The sequence below is a fragment of the Eschrichtius robustus genome, chromosome 15 (assembly GCF_028021215.1).
Source record: "Eschrichtius robustus isolate mEscRob2 chromosome 15, mEscRob2.pri, whole genome shotgun sequence".
Taxonomy (NCBI): domain Eukaryota; kingdom Metazoa; phylum Chordata; class Mammalia; order Artiodactyla; family Eschrichtiidae; genus Eschrichtius; species Eschrichtius robustus.
This window is the reverse complement of record NC_090838.1, coordinates 36048317-36073138: the sequence shown is the minus strand read 5'-3', so window position 1 is coordinate 36073138 and position 24822 is coordinate 36048317. Positions and strand designations below refer to the sequence as shown.

General features: G+C 36.7%; 1 protein-coding gene across 4 annotated transcripts in view; it reads left to right on the top strand.

The window, feature by feature from the left end:
- THADA (THADA armadillo repeat containing) overlaps positions 1-24822 on the top strand; it is a 319471-nt gene that overhangs the window by 37928 nt on the left and 256721 nt on the right. For 3 of the 4 annotated variants that reach the window (XM_068564209.1, XM_068564211.1, XM_068564212.1), the window contains exons 16-22: positions 4916-5067; positions 7873-8083; positions 10854-10989; positions 11631-11767; positions 15027-15185; positions 16596-16753; positions 24695-24804. In XM_068564209.1, coding sequence (XP_068420310.1) covers positions 4916-5067; positions 7873-8083; positions 10854-10989; positions 11631-11767; positions 15027-15185; positions 16596-16753; positions 24695-24804 — 1063 coding nt within the window. The remainder of the gene's footprint in view (positions 1-4915; positions 5068-7872; positions 8084-10853; positions 10990-11630; positions 11768-15026; positions 15186-16595; positions 16754-24694; positions 24805-24822) is intronic. The other variant, XM_068564210.1, reaches the window with a different exon arrangement.

The window sequence follows — 24822 nt, the reverse complement described above, 5'->3', positions numbered from 1 at the left end:
GCTTTCTCTAGTTGCGGCAAGCGGGGGCCACTCTTCATCGCGGTGCGCAGGCCTCTCACTATCGTGGCCTCTCTTGTTGCGGAGCACAGGCTCCAGACGCGCAGGCTCAGTAGTTGTGGCTCACGGGCCTAGTTGCTCCAGGCATGTGGGATCTTCCCAGACCAGGGCTTGAGCCCGTGTCCCCTGCATTAGCAGGCAGATTCTCAACCACTGCACCACCAGGGAAGCCCTATCATCATTCTTTAGTGATAGTTTTTCTGTTAATTTCTTTGTTGGTTGAAATTCATCTTTTTTTGAGAAGAGTTTTTGGGAAAATGTAGCTCTTAATTTCTTGCACATTCAAACATGTTTATATTGCTGTTATACTTGATACTGAAATGGGATTTTGATATGTAGATTTTCATCACCCCTTTTCTCCCTAAGGATTTGGTAAGCATTGCTCCACTATCTTCTAGCACTACATACTGCTGTGGCAAAGAGTGAAGCCAGCCTGGTTTTTTCCACGTTGTAGATGAATTGAACTTTTTGCCTGAATGGCAAAAAGATTCCTTCTTTACTGTTGATGCCCAGGAATGGTATTAGGATATGTCTTTTTTTTTTTTTTTTCAATAAATATAATCGCTTATTTCAATGGTTGATAATTTAAATGTTACTTTAAAAAAATCAACCTGTTCACACATTTGTATGTTAAACACTGGAATGATTATTACATATTGATAGTAATTTTAACCTTTTTTTTTTTGTAAGTAACAATCAATCTTTATTAAAAAAAAACAACTGGGGATAATATTCTTATAATAGACTGTGGGCAATGCAGATACCTTAACTTATCCATCAATTATGATTATCTGTGTTATAATAGGAAATTCACAGAGTAATCCACCTACTCAGATATTTATTTGAGGGAGACCTAACATTCTGTTTTGTTTACATCACTGCCTCTTCCATCCTCCACTCTGATTCTTTCAGTCAGCCAAACCTAAGTGCAAGTAATACATGTAGTTGAATGGGTACCTAGGGAAAACTACATATTTGAATAAGATTCAAATCAAACAGGCAGATTTTTAAATTATTTAAAGGATATGTCATTGTATTGATGATTCTATGTCAGTTCACCTAAGACATGGTAGGACTTTGGATTCTAGGACAAGAAAGTTTATGAAGGTTTTTTAAAAAGATGTATTCCTGAATTTATTTGTTTGTACTTGTTTATTTGAAAAATTACTTAGGTATCTTGTATATAATATATAACTTTTCGAAAGAGAATGAAATAGTTTTAAACAAATTTTAAAAAACTATTTATTTCCTTTCGTTTGTCTCTAGGTATTTTTTGATTTCCTCTTTGATTTCTTCAGTGATCCATTGGTTGTTCAGTAGCATATTGTTTAGCCCCTGTGTGTTTGAATTTTGCAGTTTTTTTCTTGTAGTTGATTTCTAGCCTTATAACGTTGTGGTCAGAAAAGATGCTTGATATGATTTCAGTTTTCTTAAATTTACCAAGGCTTGCTTTGTGGCCTAGCACGTAATTTATCCTGGAGAATGTTCCATGTGCTCTTGAAAAGAATGTGGACTCTGCTTCTTTCGGATGGAATGCTCTTTAAATATCAATTAAGTCCATCTGATCTAATGTGTCATTTAAGTCCTGTGTTTCCTTATTGATTTTCTGTCTGGATAATCTGTCCATTGATGTAAGTGAGGTGTTAAAGTCCCCCACTATTATTGTGTTACTGTCAATTTCTCCTTTTATGTCTGTTAACATTTGCCTTATATATTGAGGTGCTCCAATATTGGGTGCATATATATTTACAGTTGTTATATCTCCTTCTTGGATTGATCCTTTGATCATTATGTAGTGTCCTTCTTTGTCTCTTGTGACAGTCTTTAAAGTCTATTTTGTCTGATGCTAGTAATGCTACTTCGGCTTTCTTTTGATTTCCATTCGTGTGGAATACCTTTTTCTATCCCCTCACTTTCAGTCTGTATGTGTCTCTAGATCTGTATGAATTTCTCATAGGCAGCATATATACGGGTCCTGTTTTTGTATCCATTCAGCCAGTCTGTGTCTTTTGGTTGGAGCGTTTAGTCCATTTACATTTAAGGTAATTATTGATATGTTACGTTCTTATTGCCATTTTATTAATTGTTTTGGAATTGTTTTTGTAGGTCTTATTTTCCCCCCTTTTGTTTTTATGGTAAAACTTTTATGATAAAAACTCTTCAGAAAGTTGGCATAGAGAGAACATACTTCAACATAATAAAGGCCATATATGACGGACCCACAGCTAACATCATACTCAATGGTGAAATGCAAAAAGCATTTCCTCTAAGATCAGGAACAAGACAAGGGTGCCCACTCTCGCCACTTTTATTCAACATAGTTTTGGAAGTCCTAGCCACAGCAGTCAGAAAAAGAAAAAGAAATAAAAGGAATCCAAATTGGAAAAGAAGTAAGACTGTTACTGTTTGCAGATGACATGTTGCTATACATAGAAATTCCTAAAGGTGCTACCTGAAAACTACTAGAGCTCATCAATGAATTTGGTAAAGTCACAGGATACAAAATTAATATACAGAAATCTGTTGTATTGCTATACACAAACAACAAAATATCAGAAAGAGAAATTAAGGAAACAATCCCATTTATCATTGCATCAAAAAGAATAAAATACCTAGGAATAAACCTACCTAAGTAGGCAAAAGACCTATACCCCCCAAAACTGTAAGACACTGATAAAAGAAATTGTAGATGACACAAACTGATGGAAAGGTACACCATGTTCTTGGATTGGAAGAATCAGTAATGTTGAAATGACCATACTACCCAAGGCAATCTACAGATTCAGTGCAATCCCTATCAAATTACCAATGGCATTTTTCACAGTACTAGAATAAAAAATTTTTAAGTTTGTATGAAAACACGAAAGACCCCCAAATAGCCAAAACAATCTTGAGAAAGAAGAACAGAGCTGGAGGAATCACTTTTCCTGACTTCAGACTATACTACAAAGCTACAGTCATCAAAAAAGTATGGTACTGGCACAAAAACAGACAAATAGATCAATGGAACAGGATAAAAAGCCCAGAAATAAACCCATGCACTTCTGGTCAGTTAATCTGCAACAAAGGAGGCAAGAATATACAATGGAGAAAAGACATTCTCTTCAATAAGTGGTGCTGGGAAAACTGGACAGCTACATGTAAAAGAATGAAATTAGAACATTCTCTAACACCATATACAAAAATAAACTCAAAATGGATTAAAGACCTAAATATAAGACTGGATACTATAAAACTCTTAGAGGAAAACATTGGCAGAACACTCTTTGACATAAATTGCAGCGATATTTTATGGGTCCATCTCCTAGAGTAATGGAAATAAAAACAAATAAACAAATGGGACCTAATTAAACTTAAAAGCTTTTTGCACAACAAAGGAAACCACAAACAAAATGAAAAGACAACCTGTAGACTGGGAGAAAATATTTGCAAACGATGCTACTGACAAGGGATTAATTTCCAAAATATACAAACAGCTCATATAGCTTAATATCAACAAAACAAACAACTCAATCAAAAAATGGGCAGAAGACCTAAATAGACATTTCTTCAAAGAAGACATACAGATGGCCAACTGACACATGAAAAGATTCTCAGTGTCGCTAATTATTAGAGAAATGCAAATCAAAACTACGATGAGCGGGAATTCCCTGGCGGTCCAGTGGTTAAGACTCTGTGCTTCCACTGCAGGGGGCCTGGGTTCGATCCCTGCTCAGGGAACTGAGATCCTGCAAGCGCAAGCTGTGTAGTGTGACAAAAAAAATATATATATACTACAATGAGGTATCACCTGACACCAGTCAGAATGTCCATCATTAAAAAGTCTACAGATAATGAATTCTGGAGAGAGTGTGGAGAAAAAGGTACCCTCCTATACTGTTGGTGGGAATATAAATTGGTGCAGCCACTATGGAGAACAGTATGGAGATTCCTTAAAAAACTAAAAATAGACCTACCATATGATCCTGCAATCCCACTCCTGGGCATATATCGGGAAATGACAAAAACTCTAATTCAAAAAGATACATGTACCTCAGTGTTCACAGCAGTACTGTTTACAATAACAAGACATGGAAACAACCTAAATGCCCATTAACAAATGAATGAATAAAGAAGATGTGGTGTGTGTGCACGTAGACATACACACACACACACACACACAATGGAATACTACCTAGCCATAAAAAAGAAAGAAATAATGCCATTTGCAGCAACATGGATGAACCTAGATATTATCATATTAAGTGAAGTCAGAGAAAGACAAATATGATGTCAATTATATGTGGAATCTTAAAAAAATGATACAAATGAACTTATTTACAAAACAGAAAGAGACTCACAGACAAAAAAACTTATGGTTAGCAAAGGGGCTAGTGGGGTGCGGGGGGACGTAAATTAGTAGTTTGGGATTAATGTATACATACTACTACGTATCAAATAGATAAACAACAGGGACCTACTGTATAACACAGGGAACTATATTCAATATCTTGTAATAACCTATAATGGAAAAGAATCTGAAAAGGAGTGTGTGTGTGTGTGTGTGTGTGTGTAAATATATATATCTGAATCACTTTGTTGTACACCTGAAACTAACACAGCATTGTAAATGAACTGTTCTTCAATTTTTAAAAATGGTTATTGAAAAATATTTATTTCCTATTTGTAGAATTGTAATACTTATTATTTTATCATTTTAGTAAATAAATTATTGGAAATATTTTTTATGCTATTGTGGGTAAAATATAAGGTGTGAGTTCTTATACTAACTTTCTATAAATTTGGCCAAATAACTTCAAAATGTTGATTTCCTTTTCCTGCTGTTCACTTAAAAAAATTTTTTTTTTTTAATTTTTAGGTAGAGTCCAAACAGTATATCAGCTGAGTCATGATATTGATGTTGGTCGTTTCCAAACGCTAATGGAATGTTTAACTGGCACTTTTGAAGAAGTGAAAATTTTAGCATTTGATCTTCTAATGAAGTTACCAAAAACATTTGTACAATTTCAGGTATTTGGGCTTTTCTTCTGTAAGTGTAAATGTGGCGTATGCATGAAAACTTTCTATCTTAGCAGCAGTTAAAGCAATCTGTGGATTGTCCAGGCTCTTTGTGTCTGCCTTCTTACATCTTCTGTTTCAGTTATCATTAATACCTCTCCTGTTGCACGTAGTGGAATGGAGAAGGTAGGGATGGGTAGTGGGGAAGGAGGAAATACTGTAAGAGAAACAAAATCCAAATCAGTGAGCTTTGCTTTTTAAAAAAAAATTGTTTTGATATAAAGGGAGGTGTAGGAGGCAGTAGGTTTTATTGTTTACAAGATTATTGGTAGATTTCAGTTAACTGTGGTCTCCCCAGTTCCCTTGGACATGTTAATATTCGATCAAAACACATCACTTACAGTAACTTGATTTTTTTTGAGATAATCTCCCTGCATAGTAGACTGGGAAGCTTAGTGTAAATGAGGTAGAGAACATGTTTCTGATCTTCCAATAAGCAATAGCTAAACTGAGACTGAAACTCAGAGTACTTGAGGTTAACAGCATTTCTCTCCCTGGGTGTTCTACCCCATCCCCAGCCCCCATGCTCTTCCTGATGCCTTGCACTTCCCACCATGGGGTGAGAATCAAAGATGGGCTCAGGGGTGAAGGCAAAGCTTGGGGATGGGTCTTCAGGAGACCCCATAGCCCAGGTACTTGGCTCTACCCTTGAGGCTTATTCTAGGGCAGTGAGGTCACCAGCAGCTGTCGGGTCACTGGCTCTAGAGCTTTGCTATGGCTCCCTGTTGGAGCTGTATACAGGCCACGGGAGCCTTTAGGGGTGGTAGCTGAGCCATGGTCTGGGCTCTAGCTGTTAGGCTCTGTTTAGGTATGGCAGCTTGTAGATGCAGTGGGATTCTGTAGGAGCACATGTCAGAGAGCCTAAGGTGTCTGTTTCCACTGCTTCTGGACGGCATTGCAAAATCTCAGACATCTCTTCTGACTTGGGTTCACATTGAGAGTTGCTCCCTAGTGTTCACCTGTCCTGGTGGTCTTTCAGGTGCCCTGATGAGCAGAAACTTCTTTGGTGCTTAGGCTGCTAACTTTTGTACTTTATAAGCGTTTTTAAAGAAGATGCTTTCTCTTTCTCTATCTCCCCTTCCACCAACCCTTGCCTCTTACCATTCATCACACTGTAGCTTCGTATCATGTGTATAACTATGCCTCATTCCTGGCTAGTATTTTGAGAGTATCTGGAGTGGGGAATGGTATATATTATAGCACCTATATGAAAGACCTGGTCCTTACATGAACTATGAAGGCCCCTCAGGGGGGCTCTGTGTATCTAATTTGATAAACATATGCTTGGTATATAGACACAACTTATAGAATTCAGGAAACTTAGTAGCACATATGGCTTGCTATAGGATTCTGGTAGTTATATATCTGGTCTGGCTTGTATGTTAGTAAATGGTCCCAGGTTCAAGATTCTAAATTCAAGATTTTAAAATATTAGTTATGTATTATATTTTCAAAGTCTTTCTTTGGGTATACCCTATGTAATATGTAATTAGCTTTTTAATGTAGCTAACTTGAAAACATTTTTTGAATGCTAGCCTAATCTCTCTAAGGATCTGTATATTCATATTTTGATGGCATATCTTTCTAATATATGACTTTACTACTCACCTAGTCTCTTGCCCTTCTTTCTTGTGGAGCTACATATCCAAGGTCTTTATATTTTGATTGACCTGAGATGATAGAACAAAGATGCTCTTTTAGATTCCAAAGGCTATTTATTTTGTTTCTTACTAATTGGTTAGTTAGTTTAGGGACTTAACTGTCAGTTACAAAAAATGGTTGAGATGCTTAATTGATTCTTTCTAATATTTATTTAGATTTGAGTTTTAGCCACTGTCTTTCAGTTTTTTAGGTCATAGAAAATTAAACAGCAAACGGCAAAGAATTTAAATAGAAATAGGCTGATATTTGAGTCTATTATTTGATATTAGAAGACATTATTAAATATTGGTATACCTAGATAATGATTTTTTCCCTTATATTAGACAGTTATGAGATAATCCTAGCAGAATCAATATTGTTGAGCAATGAAACCCTAGGTTCCAGCGTGGTGAACATGCAACTTGTCAACTGTGGAGTTGGAACTAGGATCTATGTCTCCTGTCCTCAGCCCCGTGCCTTTCCATGCATATTACAGTGAACTGCCCTTTGTTCTGTCTTCTTGAGGACAGGCTGTGTGAGTGCATGTTTAGATGAGATATAGGTGTGGGAGCTCTAATGCAGAATTTCTGAGGTTGATCTTATCACTTTATTTTTCACACATATACATGGAGCTTTGCCAGGAACAGCCTGGTGAATTTGTATTTTCATATGTATGTGTATTTTTCTCCATTGAACTAGCTGTATGGGAAGGGGGTGGGGAGAAAGGCAGGAGCATGACTCCCAGTAAAACAAACCTTGACATACAGAAGAACTCTGGGCTATATAGAAATAACGAAGATGATCTGGTTATAGTCATAGCAGAATTTCTACAGGAAAAAGTATGCTTTTGCTGAAGAAAGAGGTACTTTATAAAAAAAGCTTTATCGGGACTTCCCTGGTGGTCCAGTGGTTAAGACTCTGCACTCCCAATGCAGGGGAACTAAGATCCCGCATGCCACATGGCGCAGCCTAAAAAAAAACTCCAACCTATATTCAGAGAATTAATGTTCGTATCGAGTTGCAGTTGTGTGGCAAGCTCTGTCTTTAAATATGTGTTATTCCTCCAAATTAAAGAAATGTTTCAGTGATAATGACTGAGTCTCTGCTTTATCCTAGGATTCAGAGAAACTACAAGGCTTATTCCAGGCAGCACTGGAGCTCAGCACAAGCACCAAACCATATGACTGTGTAACAGCTTCCTACCTACTGAACTTCTTAATCTGGCAGAATGCTCTACCATCATCTCTGTCTTACTTAAAAACTCAGCGGGTTGCATGTGGAGATGGAGATAAGTCTGCTGCTCTGGTGGAAAGTAACACATTAATAGGTTCGTATTGAGTAAATGACCTTTTGCTCTTATTTATCAAAACCAGTATCTTAAAAAAAAAAAAAAAAAAACCAGTATCTTACTTTCTTCACTATTCATATGGTTAGGCTATCTGATGGTTAAACACTTACTTTGTTTTTTTTTTTTATTTAAGAGTTTACCAGCTTTGTAGTTTACTGGCATATAAGTATATCATGAATTTCTCCTTTGCAAATAAATAGTTTACTCAACTATATTGCTTCTAAACAGAGGATTCACATTAAATAAGTACATATGCAAATGTACATTAATAGAGCTTTTATTTAAATAAGACCTCTTTCTCTACCAAAAATGTACTTTTTTTCTACAGAAATTTTACTATGACTATAGCCAAATCATCTTTGTTAATTCTATATAGAGCAGAGTTCCTTTGTGTGTTGGGGTTTATGTTTTAACTGGCTGTCATACCCTTGCCTTTTACTCTTCCCATATAGCCAGTTCCAAAACCTAGGGTCTGAGTTGGTTTAGATCTAATGATTTTAAACAAATATTTGTTTAAATATTCATGTACTTAATTCATGTACTTAAACAAATATTTGTTAAATATTCATGTACTTAATTTTACCCTAGTAAATCTTCATTTTGGAATTGTACTAGAAATAAGGATAGAGATTTTTATTAAACAAAACAGAGGTCAGATGTTGAAAGAGAGTTGACAATTATTCTCTCCAAGATAGTAGAAAAAGCCATGAAAAAGAGAACTAATAATGGGAGAAAATTAGGAGGCCATGGATAGTTCTGATGGAAATGTGGCCATAGAGCTGGGGATAGAGAGATGACAGTGCCATGGAACAAGACACGTGCCGAACTCTAATTGCTTCAGGGCTGGATTCCAGAGGAGACCCTGATAAGATGATAAGAAGAGGTCTGCAATTGGGGTGAACTGGGGAGTTCATACTTCATGTAAAGGCTTTCAAATTTAAGACATTTTTAAACTTTTTGAAATATTTCAAACATACAAAGAATATATAAATATATATATATATATATATATAGGATTTAAATAGTAATAATATAAAGCTTTCACAAGTTTTGTCCCCAAGCTAGGTAATAACACTCAGCTTAAGAAGTATTGATACAACAGCACCCATAACTTTGAAGCCTCTTCTTTATCCTAGCTCCCTCCTCCTACCATGTAATTACTGCCCTATGTTTTCCTTCCTTCCTTCTTCCCTCCCTCCCTCCCTCCCTCCCTCCCTAGCTTTCTCCCTCTCTCCCTTCCGCTGCGCCAGGTCTTAGTTGCAGCATGCAGGCTTCTTAGTTGCGGCATGTGAACTCTTAGTTGCATGCCATATGCTGCATGCATGTGGGATCTAGTTCCCCAACTAGGGATCGAACCCGGGCCCCCTGCACTGGGAGTGCAGATTCTTACCCACTGGACCACTAGGGAAGTCCCTCCTATACACTGTTGATGGGAATGTAAAATGGTCTGGCCCCTTTGGAAAACAATCTGGTAGTTTCTTGAAAGGTTAAACATATAATTACCATATGACTCCACAGTTCCTCTCTTGGGCATTGTCTTAATCAGCTCAGGCTGCTATAACAAGATACCATAGAGTGGGTGGCTTAAACAACAGGCATTTATTTCTCACAGTTCTGGAGGCTGGGAAGGTTAAGATTAAGGTGCCAACAGATTTGGTTCCTGGTGAGAACCCTTTTCCTAGTTTGTAACAGCAGCCTTCTCAGTCTGTGCTCACATGGAGGAGAGAGCAAGCTCTGGTCTGTCTTCCTCTTCTTATAAAGACACTAATCCCATCATGTGGGTCCCACCCTCATGACCTCAGCTAAACTTGATTATTTCCTAAAGATTCCACCTCTAAATTTCCTTGCATTGAGGGTGAGGGTTTCAGCATGAATTTGCGGGGAGACAGGCAGGGACACACAAACATTCAGTCCATGATGGGCATATACTTAAGAAAAATGAAAACTATGTCCAGACAAAAACTTGTGCATGAATGTTCATAGCAGCATGCTTCATAATAGCCAAAAAGTGGAAACAACTCACATGTCCATCATCTGATAAATGGATAAATAAAATGTGGTATATCCATACAATGGACTGTTACTGAGCTGTTAAAAGTAATGAAATATTAATACATGCTACAACATGGATGAACTCTGAAAGAAGCCACTTATTGTATGATTCCATTTATATGGTATGTCCAGAATAGGCAGAAAATGCTTAAGTGGTTGCCTAGGACTGGGGATGGTGAGAGGTGCAGGGAGGGGAGTGACTGGTAATGGGTGAGGCTTTTTTGAGGGGGGGAGGATGAGAATGTTCTAAAATTGACTGTGGTGGTGGTTGCACATAGCTGTGAATATCCTAAAAACCTTTGACTTGTACACTTTAAGTGTATAAATTGTATGGTATATGAGTAATATATCAATAAAGCCATTGTTTTTTAAAATCTGTCCAAATAGCACGTGGCACATGGGCCTGGGCTCTGATAACCCAGATAGAGGATGTCTAGGAGAAATGATCCAGAATGAATGCTGTAAATGGATCCAGGAAGTCAGGGCAAAGACACAGTACTACCTTAACTGGAAATGGAGAACAAGCTGGATAACCTTGAAAGATCTCTTTTTTTCATTCAAAAACCTCTAGTATAAAGTTCAGCTGAGTTGGGTGCTTTCGTGGGAACTGTTCTGCTGTGCACCAATTTGTAAATGTGTTTTTAAACTGGCGTTATTTTGGTGGGTTTTGTTTTTTTTTTGTTTTTGCTTTTTCTAGTTATCAAATGCTTGTTGGAAAATCTTGAGGAAGAAGTATCTCGGGCTGAAAATTCTCTGCTTCAGGCAGCAGCATCGTTTCCAATGTACGGGCGGGTCCACTGTATAACAGGAGCTTTGCGGAAGCTAGCTCTAAAGTAAGTATATCCCCCCCGCTCTTTCCTCAGTACTCACTTCTGAGCTTTAAACTCTTACTGGAATGTGTCCTGGGAAAGGAACGTATTGCCTTAAAGGTAATTAAAAATTAGATTTAAAAATGTACATATAGGGCTTCCCTGGTGGTGCAGTGGTTAAGAATCCGCCTGCCAATGCAGGGGACACGGGTTCGAGCCCTGGTCCGGGAAGATCCCACATGCTGCGGAGCAACTAAGCTGGTGCGCCACAACTACTGAGCCTGTGCTCTAGAGCCCGCGAGCCACAACTACTGAAGCCCACGAGCCACAACTACTGAAGCCCGTGCGCCTAGAGCCCGTGCTCTGCAACAAGAGAAGCCACTGCAATGAGAAGCCCGCGCACTGCAATGAAGAGTAGCCCCCGCTCACTGCAACTAGAGAAAGCCCGCACACAGCAACGAATACCCAACACAGCCAAAAATAAATAAATAAATAAATTTATTTTTTTAAAAAAAGTACATATATACGTGTATTTTTATGTCTTAAATATTTCATAGATTGCATGGTTTTGAAACCCAAATTCTTTTGACCCCTTTCGTCTATTAATTTCATCTTGAAAATGTGATTTTTGCTTAGTATAAATTACCCTAATGTCTTTGTTGCAGCAGCCTGCAGTTGGTGAGTGAGTGGAGACCCGTGGTGGAGAAGCTCCTTGTGACGTCCTACAGGCTTTCCGCCGTGGTGTCTCCAGTTATTCAGAGCTCCTCCCCAGAAGGCCTCATCCCCATGGACACTGATGCAGGTCAGTAAACGAAGAAAGCTAGAATGACTATGTTTTTTTCCCCTAATCATTTCTTCAGAGAGATATAGAGGCTAAATAGGGGGGAAAGAAATTATTATTATGACTAGTGATATTTCTGCCTTTTTAGTAATATTTTTAACTATGAAAAAATAACCAAAATAAATAAATAAATAGCCAGGTGATCAGCAAGGTACTTCCTCATCTGGGGTAAATTGGGTTTTATAATATGTCATTTTGGAATACAACCTACCAGGGTTGTATTCTGGCAGGAACTGGGGGAGCAGGCAGTATAAATTAGCAATTGATGGGGTTCAGTCAGAGAAGGCAACTTGTTAGAAATCTGAATAGGCAAAGACCATTGGACATACAAAGACCATTTAATTAAAAAAAAAAATTGGAGGAGATAGTCAAAATGCCCAAAATTGAACTCATGAACTTTCATCTGTCTTTTCCTTCCCAACCCTTGTATCTTTGCAAATGGCCCTACCAGAGACCTGTTCATGCAAGTCAGGAGGCTAGGGCTGCTTGACATCTCCCCTTTGCTCCTTATATCTAGCCTGTCTCCACGTTTTTTCAGTGGTGCCCCTTAAATAGCTTTCAAATCTCTTTTTCTTTTATCTGCATCTTCTTACCTTACTGTAGGCTTTTATCCTCTCTTGTTTCCCCACATCTACTCTTATCTCCTTCCATTTCCTTTTTACCACGTCCAAAGTAAGCTTTTCTAGTCATATAATCTATCATGTTACACATAATCTTTACTTAACCCTGTGCTCTGCCCACCCCCTCTTCCTTTTTATTTAAAATACGTTAGTGACCAGGTCCTGTAATAGTTTTGCTCCTGCTACCTTGCCAGTCTTGTCTCTTAGCATTCTCCCCTTCCCATAGATTTCTCCTTCATGGAGTTGTTGCAGTTTAACAGGAATCTTGTCTGTTTTCCTCCCTTGTGCTTAGCACAGTGCCTGGCAGAAGGAGGCACACTATCAATAGTTGTTAGAATGAATGAACAATTCCTGAAAGTATAGGAACTAAATTCAGTGCCTGGGATGCCCTTGGTGGTATGTGCATACAGCAGTTCCCTCTTAATCTGAGGGCTGTATGATCCAGGACCCCCAGTGGACGCCTGACAGTGCAGATAGCACCAAACCCTATACATACTATGTTTTTTCCTATACATACGTACTTATGTTAAAATTTCATTTATAGATTAGGCACAGTAAGAGATTAACAATGATAACCAATAATAACATAGAACATTTATAACAGTATACTGTAATAAAAGTTATGTGAATGTGGTCTCTCTCTGTTTCTCTCAAAAGATCTTACTATACTGTGCTCACCCTTCTTCTTGTGTTGATGTGAGATGATAAAATGCCTGTGTGATGAGGTGAGGTGAGGTGAATGACGTAGGCATTATGACGTAGTGTTAGGCTACTCTTGACCTCCTGGCGATACATCAGAAGGAGGAGCCCTGACGATGTTGATGGTTGGATGTCAGCTGCAGACGATGTTGATGGCTGGGGATCCCAGGTGGGATGGAGAGGGACAGTGTGAGGGGATTACTGGATCTGTACTACAACAGGCCAGAGGGATTGACCGTTAAAGGTATATACTAACATGAACGTTCCTTTGAACACCTAGAAAATCATGAAGTAAATTTATATTTTGGTGTTGAAATAAAGTTGGTGAATGCATTTTGGAGTGCAAATGAGAGGCTTATATTAAAAACACACTGAGTAAATCATAAACACACACTGCATCATACAATACAATACTTCGGGCCGATAATTAAACTAATCTAGAGTTGTGTGGTTGCATAGAAAATGTTATGTTTTGTTCTTTACTAAAAATGAGTTGGAAGGTTGGTGGTGGTTCCTGATACTAAGATACAGTTATAGATTTATTTTGGCTGATAGTCTAAATACTAAAATTTGTTGGTTTAGTTTTCCTACTTAAACAGTGCATAGGAATAGAGAACATCCAGTCTGATAGCTAATATTTGGATCAGGCAATACCAGTATATTTTGGATGAGAAATCTTGAATGTTTGTCACCAGTTGTGGGTAGGGCCTTCAGAGTATGCTAAAATTTTGTTTGTCATTAAAGTTTTAAAATATCTGTCAGTCTCAAAAACTGTCTATGGTCCACTAACTTTTCCGTAATTTTGCCTTTTCTTCTTTCCTCTGGTTGTCTCCATTTTTCTTATGTCTTTCCCATGTTATCTGCCATGCATTCTGAATTCTTTGAAAAAAGTCTCCCCTGAAAGCCACAAAAATGGTTCTTAAAATTTTATTCTGGTCACCCCTCTCTTTTTTCTTAGTCTTTCTATGGTTTCTTTTTGGGCCAGTGTTACTTTCTCATGGCTGTCAAAATTTGTTTTTGGCAAAATTTCATGGAAGCCACAAGTTGAACATAAGATGTTGGCTGAACCATTATGATAGCAGTTTGGGTCTTTGTATTTCCCATAATACCTAAAATATACGTGTGTATAATAGGTATACAGTAAATAACCCATTCTTTGATTTGTTAATTGGTTTCAGATGATTACCTGTTGTTATTTTTCTTTCAAAATCTGAGCCTGCCTAGCTCTTTATTACCTAGTCATCCATAAATTCCTTCAGCCCATGTTACTGAACCTCTGCCATGAGCCAGTTTCTGTTCTAGGCACTAGCAGTTGAGCAGTAAACAAAGTCTTGCATTCGTGAAGTTTACATTTCCTAATACAGTGAGTGCTTACTAAGAAATAAAAATGAAGTTTAATATAATACTAGGACTGGAAATCTAACTTAGAAAGCAGTATATTACTTATGCATTTCAAAGCCAAATATGGAGTTTTCATGATATTCCTGGGCCATAAAAGATTATTTTTGTTGGTGGTGGGGTTTCTTACCTCTTAAAACAAAATTCATTGAAGTTTATTGCTCTTCCTTCATCTGTTTGAGCACTGTATTTGAAATTCTTAGACAACACTGAGAAAAGCAATGTAAGGGAGATGGCAGCCTTTGTCTATGGACAGTTTCTGTTGTGCTTTTTTGTCCAATCTTCACCCTATTTAAAATATTCACCATATTTTGAAAGTACACTCAAGTGTCATGAAGACCTTATATAAATAATTTTCACATTATCCATCCTGTGAGTCCCTTCTTATAGTGCTAATTATCAAGTACTGAAAATTACAAAATTTTTGAGGGCAAATACCCCCAAGGGAAGTCTTCATGTGATGTGGAACTGGGGTTTTACATAATCTCATCTCTCTCCCTCAGAGTCAGCAAGCCGCTTGCAGACAATTCTGAATGAGATTCAGCCCCGAGATACTAATGATTATTTCAATCGAGCTAAAATTTTGAAAGAATGTGATAGCTTTGATTTGGAGGACTTGAGTGCCAGTGTACCGAATATTGATACTTCTGCAGAAATCAAAGGTATATATAAAATCAGTATTATAGTCAGTTTTTAAGCGACAAATAAAATGTGCCAAATGCTCTTTTTCTATAGTAAATCAGAGGCTGCGAATGTGTGTAGTACACTTCTAGAAAATAAAGTCTTTTTTGAGCTTATAAATGATTTATTTTGGGGAATGAGTTCATAAGACTTTACCAGAAAATGGTGTTCACCAGTGCAGTGTATGAGGTGCTTCAGCAAAAAGCCTTTGAGTGCTGACACCTGTCTTGACAGCCAGGTGATGTAGGAACAGTGAAGCACAGTGAACTTGGGTTTGGGGAGCAGTCTGCTTCTCCCAGCACTATGGTTCGATGTTGTGAGAGTCCTCATAGTCAGTCAAACAGCCTTTTAAAGGAAACAGATTTATGACTCAGAGAAATGTGAGCTGCTCTGTTGCACCAGGCCTCCAGAATTCAAATTCTTACTGTTTGTTTTCTCATTAGTTCTTTTATAATTTTCTATAATGCTGTAAAAATCATCAGAAGCAGTAATATCTTATTGATTTATAACATATTCTACATTCTCCACTAGATGGGGATATTGTCTTGTAAAAATTTCTCTTTATGATTTTTTTTTTTTTTTAATTACAGAAAATAACACAAATGTATGCTTGTAATAGTTTCAAATAATACAGAGATAAATATGAATTAATAACAAATTAATTTTGTTTTCTTTCATTTCCTTATTCCCTCCTCAGTCCTATTTCATCCCTCTTTAGTGTACATCATTTCAGACCAATTTTATGTATTTAAGTGTCTGTACATTTATCCTTTGAGTTTAGTGGCCTTTTAAAAGACAAATGGGATTGCGTTAAAAAGGTTATTTTGTTAACTTACATTTTAAATTTAATAGTTTGTTTTGGATTTTTTTTTTTTAATGTCAGTACTAAAATATTCCTAAAGCTAGAAAAAGAGAGTAAGGATTCTTATAGCTAATTGACCATGAAATTTAAATATATTTTGAAAGAGAATTTGTATTTTCCTTTGAAAGGAAAGTCGTATCCTATTCTTTTACTGACATAGCAGCCACCCTCACCAAAACAAATAATAAAATATATTTATTATAGTCATATTTTATGGATGACTGAGAGGCAGGAAGAGTTTGTTTCATTAACTTCCAAAGGTTAGACTTCGGTTTTAGAATAATATTGTGTTTTATTTTTAAATTTATTTTGAATATAGTATATTAAATAAAATACTGTGATTCCTACCCATAACACATGCCAAACAAATGTTAGTTATTTTCTCCTGAATAAATATAGCATATGACAAATTGGTTTGTTCAAGCAGATTATTCTTGGGGAAATTATGAATAAGCTTGTTCTAGGAAACCTGGGATGTGAGTAATCAAGTGTCTAGTGTTGCAGTAGTTTTTGTTGTTTTTTTTTTAAGGTAAAGAAGGAAAAACATGTGATGTAACTGCTCAGATGGTGCTGGTATGTTGTTGGAGAAGCATGAAGGAAGTCGCTTTACTCTTAGGCTCACTGTGCCAGCTTCTACCCATGCGGTCTGTGCCAGAATCTCCTGATGGATTATTGACAGTGGAACAGGTAGGGTAGATGTTTATTCCACCTGGTATAATTTCTGGTCAAAGCATAAATCACAAACTTTTATTTAAAAGTTAAATAACTTAAAAAAATTTTTTAAACATTTTTCTTGAATAAAATCCTACAGATGTCAACTGAAGAAAGTTCATTAAAGTATAGGAATTGGATCTTGCAATCCATTTCCAAACTTTGGCATTTTTAGAAATGTTTTTATTTTTCTAAGTTATATAAATAATGATAGCTTTTACCTCACTTTTAACTTCAATATTAACATTTGAATTTTTATGTCTCCATTTAACACACACAAACTTAAAATTCAAATGTAAATGAAATTGTCTATTTAGTAAAGCTCCACAAACCTCTTAAATTTTGCAAAGAAAAAAAAATATATATATATATTTTTTTTCTTTATATATTGGTTGATCATGGATCTCATGTTTCCCTCTACATTGATGATAAAGTTATAGTTACTTTGGTTTTTTTGGCTGACTTTTATTTTAAGACCACAAAGTTAGTTCCATCTGGGACTGTTCAAGTGACTTGAGTGCAGTGTTTATAAGAAATTAGCTTACCACAAGCATTTCATTTGGAAATATTTTAGATTTATTAGATTTCTGTTTTTAATTGATTCCCTCTTCCTTTCCATATGGTTTCAACAAATCCGTTTCCCACCATTTTCCAGCAAAGATACATAACATGTACTTTCATTTTTAACCTTTTTCAAATAAAGATAATTTCTCCCATAGGGTGTTATGACATTTAAGAACAAAACAAATATTGTAGTATGCTAATGCTGATTATTTCTGTAATAACCATGTGACCAGTTCCATGGAAATAACGCTAATATTTTTATTCTCACACTCTCTGTGGCTGATGTTGTTTGCATCTGGTTAACAGCTGGGCTTGTGATGTTGCAAGGCTCTGAGACAGAGAACGGCAAAGGGGAACAGAACACTGCCGGCTTCATTATGTTCCTTATTCTCTTCCAAATCAAACAGGCGTTAGTGTCCTAGAGTTACTTGCAGTCCTTACTGGTGACTGGCTGGAGTGCCAGTGCCAACATCTTTGCTGAGGAATCCAGCTATGATTAATGATTACTTCACTGATGTTCACCATCTCACTAAGAAGTAAATATGGGCTAGAGCCCCTTGACTTCTCAACTTTTCAAGGACAAGTTAAAACATCTAGTGTTTTGGGTTTGTTGGCCAGTGTTTAAAAACAAAATTAAGGGAAACATATTTTACTTTTACTATAACTGAGAAAGACCTGAAAGCGTCCTGTGAAAATCATTTCACCCTGACACCTTTTACAGAGCACCCAAATCTTATGAAGTTATGTGGGATATCCAGGTTAAAATTGGGAATTAATTTTTAAAAATTGGGAACTAATATAAAATAGAAGAGATGTTTGTAAAACAACAACAATAACAAAGAGAGGCTCTTATAAACCAAAGAGCTCTTCTGATGACTGTTTTCTTGAATAAGAAATAGAATCCTGTTTTTCTGTAAAATATCCGTTTCCATTCTAATCAGGTCCAGTCATTTCTCCATGTCGCCATTCATGTGGTGACCCCACATATATATGTTTGAGAAGAAATTAATGACTGAGTGAGTGAACAAGAATGTATGTGATAGCACTGTTCTGACATTGAAACCCTGCCCTCTGTGGAAAACTTTAGTCTTGATCATGCTAAATTTTACTAAAAAAATTAAAATGCTCCTAAAAATTTTTTTTAATTTTTTTACATTTTAAAATGGGGGCATTTAGTCAATGAAATCTAAAGTTATCAAGAAATTAGTGTTACTTATATTACTAGAGGATTCCTGCTTTTAAACATATAATTTTGTTCCGTGAAATTCCTTTAAACATATTCCTATGTACTTAGTACTTTTAAGAGTTAAAAATATAAATGACAGAGAAGAATGCAGTCTGCATTGGAGTGCTGGGGCCACGCCTAGGGTCTACCTTCCTTCCAAGGGCATAGCCGCCCTGGCATCACTAGTTCTTCTGTGCACCTAGTGGCAAAACTACAAATGTAAGCGTCAACAGTGTAGGTGAATGTGACCACAAGAGACCTGCAGAGGCAGTGAAGTGACTTGCGGGCAGAACGCTCTGCATTGTTGGGGAGAATTGGGAACTTGGATTTCTTACTCCCAAGAATCATAAAAACTGTGATCTCCTTTTCTCTCAGTGGATGAAGGAAGCTGTTCTACAGAACCTGAAATACTGGTGTTCAGCCTGTTGCTTCTCTTGCTCTCCACTCACCCTTCACTACTGAAAAAGGAATAGGATTCTACTGCCATTTTATATTTGAGTTCTCACATTTAGACGACGGAGAGGATTTCTCATGGAACTCAGCTCCTTTAAGCCCATCCTGATTTTACAGCCCTTTGTTAAAGGGGTGACAACTTCAATCCCCCATACATGACTATAGTTTATACTAGGCCAGCAGGTAGTGAGACTCCAATTTGGGGATTTTTGCTGCTATACGAGGAGAGGAGCTGGTGCTCGCTTATAATTCTGAGTATTCAGTGCTGTATTCACATACTGTTCAAGCTGGAAGGATCACAGAGATGATATTATCCAGCTCTCTTGCACAAGGGGAGTCTGAAGCCCTTGGATGTTACCTGGTTTGCCCAAGATCACAAAGCTGGTTTGTGGCAGCTCTGGGACAGGAACCTGATTCTTCTGCTTCCCAGCCTGTATTCCGCCATGACACAGTGCTGCCTTTGTTCTGAATGGCTCATTTAATTTTTCTTTAAATTTAATTTTCCCAGCTTCCCATAGCCAACCAGATTTTTGCAAGCAACAGGACAGTAAGGCAACTTGCTACTGAACTTTATAGCAAATGATCCATTCCCTTAGATGATTGCTTGTGAAGGAGTGTGTCCTCTGCAACTTCATCAAGAAGAAAATGTGTTCATTCAGAGGCATGTCTGACCCTTCTCCTGTGCTGTAATCACATTATGAAAGGTTCTTTCATAATGTCCCTGTCCGAGAGGCAGAGATAAAACCAGCTTTGAGGGATGTAAGTCGAGACCCTTAAAGAGTGAGCAGTGCATGCAACCTTATCTCACAAACTTCCTGACTCGTGTGTGTCTGGGTTTCAAGCTGGATGCTTTGCTGATGCAGAGCTTTTGCTTGATACATTGTTGGTCCTCTTTCCATGGGATATCAGATACCCAGTACCTACTGATTTTTTTAAACTTCCTCTACCTGGACTATCAGTTCATATGTTTATATATTTCCCCTAATATTCCTAAAAAGAAACTTTTGGGTAGTTTTTTTTTTTTTTTAAATGTATCTGCTTTCTGCTTCCTAGGAATTATTGCCACAGAAATCACATGATTAAAAATAATTACCAACTATTAGAAATAAGCAATTTTAAAAACTCCTACTTTAGATTCTATTGTAATTTTCATGATGTACATGGCTAACTGGGTTTATATGTTCCCTCAGTACCTTTTGTTACTGTTTTAGATTTCTGTCAGTGAACTGTAAGTGGGATGTATGTTTATAAGCATTTGTCAGTCTTAAAGAAATTACCTTTTGTATTTTCTTTTAACAAAGTTTATTTTTTAGAAATTATGAGTAAGTATTCATTGAACTGTGCTGAATGCAGGTTACTGTGTTTAAGTTGTTGCAGGTTACCATTTTTAAGCTGTGAAGTGAAGCTGAGCATGTAATTACATAATTTAGTCAACTATTTATTGACTGCCTTACTACAAGGGCATTGTGGGAATATTAAGAAATAGACTATGTGGTTCTCTGACCTCAAAGGGCTTAGAAATGTAATAGGGGATACAAGACAAATTCATTTCAAAAAGTCAGACTAAAGGGCAACTGTTAAAATGGCACATGGTTAAGGATTTGCCAGAAAACAAAGAATAAACGTTCTGGTAGGAAGATGTGTGAGTACCAGGAAACCATCATCTTTGTTATTATATAGGAGGACAGTGTTTGGGCTTTCATGAAATCCCAAGTGTTAGTAAGAAATCACTGTGGTATAGAATGTCCAGTTTAAAATGTTAATTATCTTACTGTAGTGTAAACTTTTATAAACTATTCCATTTAACCAAAGTGGAATTAGAAACTCCTGTTGACATTCCTAAGGTTGTGGCTGTGTCTTAAAGTAAAATTTAAATTAAGGTTTAGGGATTAAGTCTCACTACTTGATGAAACAAAATGAAAACAAAAATTGACATTTAGCAATATTGATTGCTACTCTCTGCCAGGTACTCTGCTAAATGCTTATTTGCATAATCTCATTTATTTCTCAGAATAATCCTGTGAAGTAGGTTCTAGTTTTATCCCCCTTTCACAGATGAGAGAACTCTGTTACTTATGTAATTAGCTTGTATTGAGAAGGAGGCTGAGTAGTGTTCCTGAACTCAGCCCTCTTGGCTCCAGGATCCCAGATCTTAACCACTGCACATGCTCTTTGTAGAAATGTCCCACCTGTATACTTGAATCTTTTTGGACTTACTAACTTATAATGAGGGGAATTAGCTTTGACTTTTCTCTTGTATTTCTCTCTACTATCTAGATAAAGGACAAACAAAAAATGTATTTACATTTGCCCTTTGTGGGTTTTATGCTCTAGGTGAGCATTTAGCTCCCCTGTTTAGTCTGTTGGTGAATTATAGGTGCCTAGAGACATGGCACGTAGCTGTCCTCCCCTGTGGAAATTTATACCCTGTAAATCCATAAAGCATGTTAATTTGCCTATAGAAGTAGGTTTTATGGAAAGTTAGAACCAGGATACACTAAACTTAAAAAGATAGTGATTAGAATTTCATTTTAAGAATAGAAATCAGTGCCCTTTTTTTTTCATATTTAATTGCCTTTCAGAAATTCTGAGATATATATTATTTATTAAGAAAATATTTTGTAAAGACATCATCCATGTTAAAAGAAAAGTTTTTATGAACTTTAAATAGGAGCTTAGTATCTAATAGATAGATTGAAAGGCAATCGAGTTGAATTTTCAGAGGAGTTTTTCATTTTTTAAATAAAATTTTGAAATTCTTTTTCTGATTCTACTATTGTCATAAGTTTCTACAGGGTTAAGTATGTTCCCTGTAGTCTGATCATCCAAGGGGAGAGTGTCAGCATGGCCCCTTTTCCCTGTCCAGCTGCTCATGGACCACATTGCCCTGTTGACTCCTCCCACCCACTGTGATAGGGTACATCCCTACCTTGCAACCCTGTCTTCTTCCACTATTTTCTAGCACGAAACCTTGAGGCCATTCAGCCAGGTCTGCTATCAGTCTCCTGTATAGTCTGTGTTCATTTCATGTAGAAAGACCCGGTGAAGTGTCTGACAGGTAGCAGATACTTAATAAATGTTTGTTCACTTATTCTAGTATGCCAGCTTCTTCTCATGTTAATTATCCTTTTCTGTATTGGTTCACTCATGTATATCCTGTTTAAGGTCTGGCCATGAAGCTTTTTCTAGTTATTCATTTCAATGCAAAAAGAGCTGTCATTTCTTAGTGCTGTTAAGCTTCTGATGGGTACCATCCAGCATATTGGTTTTCTCTGAAAGCTTTCAGAGGACAAACATCTTGTTTTGTTCTTTGTCTACCCAGCACTAAGCTGCTAAGCATTTGATAGGGTGCTAAAAAAGTACTTACTGTCTGATTAATAGAAATATACTCTCTTCAAAGGGAAAAATTCATATTAAGCCTGGGTGTTACCTAGGTGGGTTTGTTGGGAAATTAAGTGCAAAATGACATGAGAAAAAATGGTCTACCTCTCACTTGTGTCTTTAGAATCTCATTCTGTTTTCTGAGGCCAGGATTACCTAAGGTTGAGGTCTACCCTTCAGAAGAGAGACCATCCACTGGTCTCATTCACCTCTGAGGTCTTTGATATTATTATATGCTTTTTGGTTTAAGCCCCTTTGAAGGGAGTTAAGGTAAAGGAAGCAATGAAAATCTGATCTTTGTTTAAGAACTAGATTGTAAGTCCACAGAGAAGCACTTTACCAATAACATTTCTGTTTTCCTGAAGTATGTTTTAATATCTGTAACATTAAAAAAAGATTAAGGATGTTAGAGAGACCCCATCTCTATGACTTCCTGTTTTTATTTTTTGTGCCTTAAAACACCTTTTTAGAAATCTTCTTTTGTTTCTCTAATAATAGAAATGATGGTCATAACAAGTTAGTTAACTGATGTTTCTTCTGGTCCTGTTTTGTAGGGTTCTTGAGCTTCAGGTATGTCTTGGGGGTTAAATTCAGATTTTGTGCTTGATAATTCTGTTCAAAATATACTCTGAAATTACGTATTGAAGGTAAAATGATAAGGCTCACCCTGACTCTTGACTTTTGACGACTAGTAGTATGTAGCTTGTAAAAAAATATTAAAAATTAGGGATATCATCAGATCTTCACCTGAAAACTTTAGCTGAAGAACATGACATGGCACTCTTTGGGGATATTAAATTGTTAGAATTTTAAAACTTCTGTTATATCCTGCTTTTCTGGTTCTTTCTTGATCTCATATCTGATTCTTATTTCTCTAAATGTATCACCCGTCTTTGTATCATCATATATATTTTGAGTTTAGAGTATGTCTTTAGCTTTCTTCTATTTGGAAATCCAGACAGAGGTCACATTGAACTGAACTGGTTTATAAGTTAAGGGCCTGTGCTGAGCTTTTAGATTTATTAACTCATTTTAATACACAATCTATGAGGCAAGTGCTATTATTATTCCCAGTTTATAGATGAGACTGAGGCAGTTGCCCATGGTTACATGTTTAACTACTCTTTCTACTGTTTATCATCTCTAATGTGTGCAGAATACCAGTCACTGTGCTGAGGTAGAAGTTGTTTCTAGATAAGCCTATGTGAGCTATCTTGGGTTAGCTTTCTTTTTCACCATTCTGTGACCTGCTGGAGAGACCTGGATCAAGTGAGAGCCAGTTGTAGCTTTGGTCCTGAGTTTTATACACAATCTGGATTCTCTAAAGCTTATCAGCTACCAAATCTTATGGTATAAATGTAGAATCAACCCAACCACTTTAACAGTTAATGCTGTACAAAACTTAATCAGCAACTAATTGTCAGTCATGTCTTCTTAAAAGTAGATTGTCATATTTGTTATTTGTTTAAACTTGTACGGAGAAAAGCAGCATGTAGGAAAGCGATTGGGTAGCATTCTGGAAAACTCCATTGTTCTGACTCAAAGTGAAGCCTGTCACTTTTCAGGAGGCCCTTTGCACTAAATCTTGTGTGGCCATTAATATTTGTATATCTCTAAAAGGTAATTATTGGGAAGTATTGTTCAAGGGGTTGGAGTTTCAGTTTGTGAAGATGAAAAAATTCTGTAGATGGATGGTGGTTGCACAGTAAAGTGAATAAACTGAATGCCACTGAACTGTATACTTAAAAATGGTTAAAATGGTAAATTTTATGTTATGTATATTTTAACCATAATAGAAAAAAATTTTTTTTGAAGAGGGGACTAAAAGGTAATTATTTCACCTAGGCCTAGGTGTGTGAGGGTTGTCACCTTGTGTGATTTGCTGTTGGTGTTGAATGATATGAACTAACAAGGAGAACACAGCAAGATTTGTGAAGCTGGCATAGGGAGGCAGTTCTATCCTAGCAGTTAAAGATGGCCAACTCTGGAGCCAGATTGCCTGGATTTACTACTAGTTCTACCATGTACTTGCTGTGTGACCTTGAATAAGTTACTTGCCCTTTCTGGGCCTCATTTTTCCCAGTTGTAGAGTGGAGATAATAATAGTGCTTTTTTTCATGGAATTATTGTGAGAATTAATTGTGATAGTATAAAACGCTTAAAATATTACCTGTTGCATAATAGGTGCTAAATGGCTGGGCATCGAGACCTGAGTTCTAAATGATGTTACTGACATAAATACATCTGTCAATGTAAACATAAATGGCATATTTATTTTTGATTTTGTTTTGAAGGTAAAAGAAATAGGAGATTACTTTAAACAGCACCTTTTACAGTCCAGGCATAGAGGAGCATTTGAACTGGCTTACACTGGCTTTGTGAAACTCACCGAAATCCTAAACAGGTAAAACAAAGCAAATAT